At 39.0% G+C, this 9,360-nt stretch overlaps 2 protein-coding genes across 2 annotated transcripts; one reads left to right on the forward strand and one right to left on the reverse strand.

The window, feature by feature from the left end:
• Window positions 1–222: 222 nt before the first annotated feature.
• On the reverse strand, window positions 223–5,159 carry aida (axin interactor, dorsalization associated). The gene is made up of 10 exons (XM_077587052.1): window positions 4,788–5,159; window positions 4,172–4,238; window positions 4,036–4,089; window positions 3,879–3,933; window positions 3,738–3,801; window positions 3,343–3,440; window positions 2,826–2,948; window positions 2,612–2,734; window positions 2,255–2,372; window positions 223–2,125 (listed from the first exon to the last, which is right to left on the reverse strand). The coding sequence occupies exons 1-10, from the start codon at window positions 4,892–4,894 to the stop codon at window positions 2,026–2,028; spliced, it is 909 nt and encodes a 302-aa protein (XP_077443178.1). The 5' UTR covers window positions 4,895–5,159; the 3' UTR covers window positions 223–2,025.
• On the forward strand, window positions 4,892–9,292 carry rnf8 (ring finger protein 8, E3 ubiquitin protein ligase). The gene is made up of 10 exons (XM_077587047.1): window positions 4,892–5,689; window positions 5,838–5,966; window positions 6,409–6,839; window positions 7,272–7,479; window positions 7,731–7,793; window positions 7,885–7,974; window positions 8,063–8,170; window positions 8,242–8,453; window positions 8,592–8,738; window positions 8,989–9,292. Exons 1-9 carry the CDS (start codon window positions 5,564–5,566, stop codon window positions 8,734–8,736), a joined length of 1,512 nt encoding a protein of 503 aa, XP_077443173.1. The 5' UTR covers window positions 4,892–5,563; the 3' UTR covers window positions 8,737–8,738; window positions 8,989–9,292.
• The last annotated feature ends 68 nt before the right edge of the window (window positions 9,293–9,360 follow it).

The raw sequence follows: 9,360 nt of genomic DNA on the forward strand, positions 1-9,360 counted from the left end.
AGATTTTTGCTTACATTCTTGAGTGAATAAGGAACTAAAATAGGCTAAAATGTAGGTAAACAAAATTGAATGCTGTCAAGACAGATGAGTAGAAGAGCAAAAGTATACTCACATTCTACATAGTGGTTAAAGCGCAAATCAATTTTTCTTCAGTTATATTTGCACACAAAAGATTAGTTTTTGAGCGCGGTGTGTATTTAAAGTTACAAAACAACTCAGTAATTGAAATGCCTTTCTGTTTATTAGAAATGAATATTTGGATCAAATTCCCCGGTCAGTCTTATCAGTTCAAGCATTCATACCACATGTCCACACATACAATTACTGCATTTTCATCCGTTAATGTATCTCACAGGTCATTTACAGCCCTGAACATTACAAAAATAAAATCTAAAATCAAGTATTGCAATCAAAATCCATTGAGATAAAAAAAAAATAAGGTAACATCAATCATTTTTTAATTAAAATTTTAAAAAAGCACAGTAAGTGGGGGAAGTGCCCAAATCCCAGATAACATGCAAACCACATTGCATCCATTCATATCTTGTGCATACGAATATGACATTCAAATTAAATTTAACAAAGGCCAACACAATTGTCCAATCATTTGTCCACAAATGCTACCTGACATGATCAGGAAAATAAAAGGTCAAAGACACGATAAAGAATGAATAATGGCACCACTTAATCGAAATGTCATGATTTTTGAAGAGCGACCCCATAAAGTCTAATTAAATGCTGACTTTATTGTCCATATAGCGCCAGTCAAATAGCTGCCAAATGTCAAACACTACCCGATATTAACTCTGGAATATCAGGTTTTTGTCTGTTAATCTGTCATTAGTCATTTTTTCCAAATGTCTTTGAAAATGTGTGGTGATCTGAATAGAAATGTGGAAAAATGTTTTTGAAAAGTTATCTCAAATAACTCGTAGAAAGAATCCTTCATCTTAACTATTAAACTTGATGGATAGCTTTTTTTTAATCGATCTATTTTCTTTTTGATACATCTTTTTTTAGCACAGTACAACCAATTTGGTGAAGTGGCATAGCTGAAACCCAGACACGTAAAAACATACAAAAATTAATTATTTAAATATTACATTTAGAGGCTACACATCCACGTTTTTTGCAGGTTTTGCTGGATGCCATTGATCATTTATCAAAATGTTTCTAAATAGTTATTAGTTATTTTATAAATGAAAAATTCGTGGAAGGTCTTGATCTTGGAACTGGAAATTATTTGCTTTGTATTTTTTTCAAATTACAGTTCATGCTGTGTTTTTTCATTAGTAACGTCAGTATTACAGTTGAAGCATCTTAAACCAGGGTTTATTTAAAATATTTTTTCATGATTACATACGTTTATTTAGCTTTGTTATAAGTGGTGAGGAGGTGAAGCTTGAACAAAGAAGTATTAGTTTATTTTTGCTACCTTTTCAAAAAATTTATTGCATTAACGTGCACATGCTGAACCGCTCAGCATTTTTCATCATTTTAAGACAGATTTTGTTGAATTTCAGTATGCTCAATTTTAATTTCTATTTCATCTACTGATGTTAATTAAAATGATCTGTGTAAATTACCTAGCACCAAAATGCATCCATGTAAACTCATTCTTAGAATCAATTTGTCAATGACTGCCTTTTTAAATGATTTAATCAATGGCCCAGCTCAATGCGTGCTACACATGACTTCCATTTTTTGGCAGATGATTTGCACACTTCAGTTTCAAGGTCCACCAGTGCAAACAAGTGATAGTTGAGCACCTCGTGTTGACATAACCTCGTTTGGAGTCCGACCCGACGCTTTGGGTTAAAAATGTTGCGGCGTGGCATTCAGTCCCGAACAGTTTTGCACGAGAGTATGTTATTTAACAAAAAAAAAACATTTAGGAAAGAAATCTGTGGACGTGACCACCTTCTGCTTCAGTTCCTTTACTCTGTTAATATATCCAGAGGGGAGAAAAAAATTATATGATTTAGTAGTGCTGTATTGGGTGTGATTGGATGCCTCGTGGTCGGCTTAGCTGTCCTTGTGCAAGGTTTGATGAAGATGAAGATAAAGTGGCTTCTTTGTGAGGAGCTGAAGTTTCTTCCTCTTGTAGTCAGTGGGCTTCTTGTACCTGCAAATTCCAAAAATTGGGACAAAATGAAGTCATTATTATGAAAGTGTGTATCCGGTATGTGAGGACTTGTATGATGGTTATAAGAGGACTTTACTAGCAATGGACTGATGTCCAGGCGTGACTTACAGCTCAATCACAATGGGTCCAGGCTTGATTTCATCCATTTCCAAGAAGGCAAAACATTTTGTGCTGGTAAACCTCTTCTTGGGTTTGTAGTGCTTGAATTCAAGGAAAATAGCTGCCCCTGGAGATACCAAATTCAGATTAAAACATCATCCTGCACACATGCATGCCAAACTCCGTATTTTTTCCGATTAAAACCAAAAGATGTGCTTCTCACCCGAAAACTCAAAATAGTACAGTCCTTCCAATTATATGCATTAACTAAGTGTTATTGAGCCTCACAAAAACGCAGTTCCTGAATATATTAAGATCACATGTTTTAAATTTTGAAACTTTTGGACATTTTGCTCATTCTGCTACCTTTAGGTAGTTTTTCCAGATGCCTTTGGATCTCGATGTCCATACTGAAGTGGATGTAGATGTCTTCCTTTTTAGTGGCCACGGGGGTGTCCTGCACAGGGTTCAAATCTACCCCATTCACATCTGCACCCAAAGAAACAGATTAGGGACCAGATTTTTTTTCCTGACAAGGAAAATGACATCAAAAGCAAATGCTGATATCGTGGCTCAGTACCTTTGACGCTAATAGTCATGTAAGGGTCGATGCATTGCCCTGCATCTTTGAGACCTATTTTTTCTATTCTAACAGTCAGCAGCGTCATTCCTGGCTCGGAGGGCAATCGGGGCAACAAGGTGCCTGCGGAGGATAATGATGTCAACATTCCAAAATCACAAAAATGTGTTTAACCAAGTTAAAATGACTTTTTGTGTTGATCTCAGGACATCTAGAATCATATTTCGTAGTGGATAAAGGGAATTTTCTTATTTTGTTACCCTTTTTCCTAGTGGCATTTACCAGCGACACATACAAAAAAAATATCTCATTGCATATTAATAAGTATATGGTAGCTTTTTTGATAAGGTCCTACCTTGTAATACTGTGAATAAAGCAGGCAGGTAGGCAGGCAGGCAGGCAAGAATGAGTGGTGAAGCCATGCACAGCGCCGACAGGACAGAAAACACAAACGGCCACATCAAAATGAAAGTTTGCAGGCAGAGGGGCCGCCAAGTTTGTTTTGCTTTCAAAGTACCCGGAGCTCTCGGGGGGAACGCTTCTATGGAACCGGCGACTGCCACAGCATCTTCTTCTAACTCCAAGTTCTCTTCTTCACCAGGAGCGAGGATCTTTCTGATGAGGATGTACGAGGAAAAAAAGCATTTAATGCAGCTTAGTCATTTTCAATTGTATTTTGTTGTTAGGAAAAGTTTGTTTTGAAATTTTGTTTTGAAATTTTTGTCCTTGTAAATGTTATGCATGTTGTGTTTAAATGAAATCAGGACTGAGGTTACTTTTCCTCCCAAGATTTTTAGGTTTCAAGATATAATATTGAATTTATTACAATAAAACTGCATTTTTCGTAAATATTTTGACAAAAGCATTCCGTTCAATTCAATAACAAAAGATACACTGAAAAATGATCATTACCTTAAAGGCACTGGTTGGACATCGAAGGGAAATTCCTGGTTGTACGTCAATATGTTCTTGATGACTACAGACAGAAAAGATGCAGTTTTCCCTGTGATAAAAATAATGAGCATGAGAAAACTGCAAACTAATGGCACTCACTGCTTTCCAGTTTCTTTATATCTTCCAACTTGAACTCCTCTGTTGACTGTGTGCACTGAACACATAGTACAGAATTACAAATGTCAGCATAATTCTAAATTTCACAGCAACATCAATAATTTCAAAAGTTTTAGCACAGCTCAACTCTGCCACAAACCTGCAAACTGACACTCCTCATCTCCAAGCATGTTGCAATTTTTCCTAAAGTTTTCTACAATTGGGGGAAAGCATGACATCAGTGATGAAGGCATGATTATTATTTATTTTTTTGTTCAGATGAAGAAATTTGAAACCTTTTGCTCCTCAGTGAAGTCTGATGAATTTGATGACTGCACTTCTTTTTGCAGTTGCCGTGCGAGTCTGGAGATTAAATGAGAATTTAAAAAAAACATTTAATAACTGAAATAGTGGTACACATGACACCCAAGTGTGATCCTACAGAAATGGGTCCCAACCTCAAACTTACACGTGAAATTTTACGCTTATTCGAGAATAGGGGTAAAAAAAACGATTCATTTGGCTTTTCCTGAGGGATGGGACCTTTTTATTGTCAAGTATTTCCTCTCAACCCACAGGAAACCCACCCATAACAATGAGAGGGTGTGGCTGATATTTCTCAATACTCTGAGGAATATTGTTGGTGAATTTCTGCACAGAGCAACGCGCACGCACATTTATTTACACGCGCGCGCGCGCGGACGTTGATGTGGGAGGAGACTACAACGCACGCGCAAACAACAAACGCCAAGATCACGTCATGCGTTGGGGAAAATTCATTTCAAACGCGGCCCGAGGTGTGCATGACAGCTCGGGGGTCAACTTGTGAGAGCTCCCGGTTGACTCCCACCCATGGAGGGCGGCATGCACGCGTGCGTGTGCGTGCACGAGAAAGGCAAGACATCCACTTACATTTGGTATTCGTCTATAGCCTCCACTAATTGTCCCCAGGAGTCAAAATCTGTGCCTTTTCGGAAACTGGCTTGCCATTTTTGTAGCGTCTTGTTGACATCAGACATGTTGGCAGGGCGGGTACCGGCGGCGCACTCAGGGCAGCATAGCCGAGGACGATGTTCATCTACGGGGGCTTCTTCGGGGCTCGGAGCGCCTCCTATGCCAGACTGACTGTAGCAGTTCGGGGCCGCACTGATTCACTCTCCGACCGATGACAACCTGGCCGAGAGGGGAACCGACCAAGCCCTATATCTGTTTGCTCGGTGTTCCCACTAAAAGTCCCATCCGCGAGGAGGGGGAAACCGCCGGAAGTCCCGCCTCGTACTACGGTGCGCGCAATTTAAGGCACGGAGATGCCACAAAACAATCAAAATATATACATAAATTAATACAGGTGAAACACATTGAAACAGAACACAACAAGGATACAACACAACATTGAAAAGAAATTGACGATTTTGTGTCATTTTAAGTTTCTTTGAAAATTCAATAACTAAAGAAAGATCTAAAATACTATTAATCGAAAAAGTACATGGATACATTTCCTCCTTTATTCATCAGCAACTAAAAGGTTGCCAGCATCTCCAAAGTGTATTCGAATTAGAATTGTGAACTGCTTTTATCTTGAAAATATTCGCCAAGTTTCCGGTCTTGTGTGTACACGGAATTGTGCGCAGCTGTACTACAAGCCTCACAAAATTAGATCGGGATGGACATGCTCAGAAGACATAAAAATGAATAAAAACACAATGACGGATCGTCTTCCGGAGGACAAGGGTGAAAATATGGACTTAGAAGTTGTGTGTTTGATGAGAGTTGGGATGAATTCAGACTGGCTTCGTTTGTTAGAAAACACAGAGGTACATTACACGTTGCTACCGTCATTAGCTATCCTAACAACATGACCTGTTGTCATTCAGCATACTATAAGCCTGCCCTTCTCCATTCACACACAAAATTAAATATGATAAAAACCGTGATATTGACTGCAAATATTGTTGTGTTTAGGTTACGATTGGCCGTTCTTTAGACGTCACCTATCAGTTGTTGTCTCCGAGCTGCCCATTAATGATTTCCAGGCTGCACTGCATTTTTTCACAAAGGGAAGATGGACAGTGGACAGTCACAGACAACAAGGTATACATTTTTGGGATTTGGATTTCAATTAAGTTTCTTTCGTGGTATAAAATGTATAACTTCAACTCATTGGGTGCCGTTGATGGTGATGCAGTGGTATGAAAAAGTTTGGATGTTTGAAAATTGTTATGATTTTTCTTTGTAAAACACTAGTTGTATCGGTCAGCAATTCCAGTTAATATATATAGCAGATAATTAGTAATACTATTTAAGTGAAATTTTTTATAGGCGTTACAAAAAGACTGCACTAATTCTTTACACAAAAATGCCACGTCAATAAATTTAGCCAACCAACCAAAAAATTACTTGACTCTGCAGCAGTAGTTGATTTTGCAAATTATCAGAATATATGACTCATAGGCAAGTGCGACTGTTACAAGACACTTTATACTAGTCATGTGGTTTCCTTTAAATAAAGTTTTATCTTTTTGATCACTGACAGAGTCTCAATGGTGTGTGGGTGAATGGAATCCGCCTACCCGCTCAAGAAGCCCACCTGCTTAAACTTGGTGACTCCATACACCTTGGTGTTCCAATCATGGGATCCAAAGTGGAGTATGACTACATACTTGTGCAGCGACCCCTCAGAGAAATTATACACAAATTGGCAAAAACACAGCAAGAGACGACAACAGCAGTGCTCGTAGCAAACACATCCAAAAGGAAGTTGGCCGTTGAAGAAGTGGAACCATCTACCTCAGAGGCCAAATTGTTCCGCTGCTCAAATACGGACAAGTCATTGGCAAACCCATGTCCGATGCCTCCAACCAAGCACCAAAGGCATCCACAGCTGCAGGAGCCAGCTCCCAATCCACATTTAAATGGAGCAATCCAGAGCTGTGGCGGTATTGGGGACATGGACAACTTTCAGATGTATGTTTCTGTCTCTCATTTGTCACAAAACACGACTAAAGTGTTGAGTAGTTGCAGTACGCACTTCAGCCAAAAAAAGAGAAATGTAATCCTGATCAGTTTTGGATTCCACAACCAAAAGTTATTTATGATCAGCTGTCAAACCTAAAATAACAGAAATGTGTTGCCTTGTGTTATCAGTTTGATTTTAAAAAGAAAACAAAGACTGCAAAGAGTCATTGTGTAATTATATGACGAGTAGTTATATACATAGTTGTATAATCATTTTCCACAATTTCCCTCAAACAATTTTAATTGGCTTTAGATTTGTGACATTTGTGCTCATACTGTAAACACAGAAATCTTATCCTTTTGTCAAATCACATTCACGTAAATCTGCTCTAGTACTTGTCAGACCTGCTCTTAACACATCTCTTTTTCTTCCTCTTTCAGGTACAGTCAGAACATATTGATGCTCAGGGAGCAGGTGGATAACACACGCAGGCAGGTGGCATCACTGGACGGTGAAACCCAGTCGGCCAACCCATTCAGGGGAGAGCAAATTAAGGCCGTAGAAGAGCAGCTGAAGACCCTTCAAACCAAGATGCAACAAATGGAGACATTTGAAAGATCCTTAAGTGAAACTAGGAAGCAACAAGAGGTGAGAACACAAAGAGTCTGAACCTTTTTTATGTTATGACACATTTTGTTTTGTCTGAAGCACCACGTGAAACTCAAGGAATACACTTAAGAGAGCTGACTTCCGCATAAGCAGCCAAATTCAAAGCATCGTTGTATTTTTTTTTAGAGTGGGGACTCCCTTTAAGTATGAAAATTGATCATATTGCCTACCCTGCCAAATTGACCTAAATAAGGTATATTTATGTGTATGGTTATTTTATGGATTTCTAGGCTGAGAAAACACAGCAGGAAAGAGAGCACATGGAAAAACAGCTGGACGACGGCTTGAAGGAGGTAATCACTAAATACATGACATGCGAGTGAGAACCCATTGGAATATTGGCTTTTTATTTTCAATGTCCACTTTGTTCTCAACACCCTTTAGCGGAAGAAAATAATTGATGAACTTTTGCTCGCCCAGCGTATGTTCGAAGAGAATCTCATTGCCAAAAACATGGAGCTCAAAGAGACTAAGGTGGGTAAACTGCAAAGCAGTAGTTTTTTTAAAAAAAATTTTTAGCTCACATCTTTTTATTTTTATTTTTTACTCTCTCTTTTTCCAGGAGGAAAAAGAAAAAGCAAGGGCCCAGAAGGAGGAAGTTGTCTCCCAAGTAACTGAGGTCCTTGAAAACGAACTTCAATGCATCATCTGCTCTGAGCTGTTTTTTGAGGTACCTCACATTTGATTGTGTTTGTCAACAAACAAACAAAAAATGCCACCTTTTCTGTTTGTTATCATCAGGCCGTCATCTTGAATTGCGCTCACAGCTTCTGCTACTACTGCATCAATCAGTGGCGTAAAAAGAAAGAGGAGTGCCCCATTTGCCGACAGGCCATTGAGTCTCAGACACGTTGCCTGGCGCTGGACAACTGTATCGACAGCATGGTGGAGAACCTCAGCTTGGATATGAAGGCCAGACGTCAACAGCTTATTTTGCAGAGGAAAGGAGAGTGGTAGGTTAACTTGATCCACAATCTAAACTTTTTTTTTTTCCTGCTAAAGCAGGGACGTCCAAGCTCTCATTGATTTGCGGGCCAATTCGTCAGATGAATATTTCTTCCCATGCCAAGCGCAACGTTTTTTTTGCTTAGTTTGCCCGTAGCTGCCGCTGCACATGTGACTGTGAGCCAAGTTCAAGAGAGTGAGAGCCAGAGCAGCAGTGATGAGAGTAGCGAGGGCACTGTGGAGATCCCTCAGAGGACACGCTCGGCCTCTCGGCGGATTCGCCATCAGTGACTGTAAGTTTAGAGATCAAGACAGTGACACTAAAATTACAATTTACAGCATATAACAATATATTTATATGAGCCAGACTTACCTGCAATAGTTACAAAACTTGAGGTAACAAAAACAGTTTTTCTTAATGTAGCGTATATAGCGTTTCTTTTCCCAAATGAACGAATCACATTCAGATTTTTAACTGGGAAAAAATATATTGATACATTATTTATAATGTCATGTTGGCTTATGTTTTCATATGATTTACAGAGACCTCAACTCTGGAGACTCAATAGCCAGTCTAGCTAGCTACCAGCTTGACCACAACAGTGAGGGACCCCACCCACATCATCTGCGCAGCTATTTAAAAAATAAAATAAAAAAAATGATGATTCAAGAATGGAAAAATGGAAGGGGGGGGCACTGGGACAAGCGGAACTTTCCTAACTGTTGAGGAGCCCGTCTGAGAACCCTGGGACATTTTAAAAGCACATCTGTTTAGATCTGTGTCAAATCTGTTGCCAAAATGGATATTTTCCTAGTAAAGAAATAAAAAAATCCTGTTCATATGCCACCCTGGCATTTTCATGTTATGTTGTTTAATGTTAATATTGTGTATGAATTATGATGTTTTATACACTG

This window comes from Stigmatopora argus, chromosome 19, assembly GCF_051989625.1.
Source record: "Stigmatopora argus isolate UIUO_Sarg chromosome 19, RoL_Sarg_1.0, whole genome shotgun sequence".
NCBI classification, from domain to species: domain Eukaryota; kingdom Metazoa; phylum Chordata; class Actinopteri; order Syngnathiformes; family Syngnathidae; genus Stigmatopora; species Stigmatopora argus.

Coding starts and splice junctions, on each gene's coding strand:
- aida (XM_077587052.1), bottom strand. CDS start 4,894: ATGTCTGATGTCAACAAGACGCTACAAAAATGGCAAGCCAGTTTCCGA. Junction 3,934..4,035: donor TGAGGAGTGTCAGTTTGCAG/GTTTGTGGCAGA, acceptor CTATGTGTTCAG/TGCACACAGTCAACAGAGGA. Junction 2,735..2,825: donor CATGACTATTAGCGTCAAAG/GTACTGAGCCAC, acceptor CTTTGGGTGCAG/ATGTGAATGGGGTAGATTTG.
- rnf8 (XM_077587047.1), top strand. CDS start 5,564: ATGAATAAAAACACAATGACGGATCGTCTTCCGGAGGACAAGGGTGAA. Junction 5,967..6,408: donor GGACAGTCACAGACAACAAG/GTATACATTTTT, acceptor GATCACTGACAG/AGTCTCAATGGTGTGTGGGT. Junction 7,975..8,062: donor TGGAGCTCAAAGAGACTAAG/GTGGGTAAACTG, acceptor CTCTTTTTCCAG/GAGGAAAAAGAAAAAGCAAG.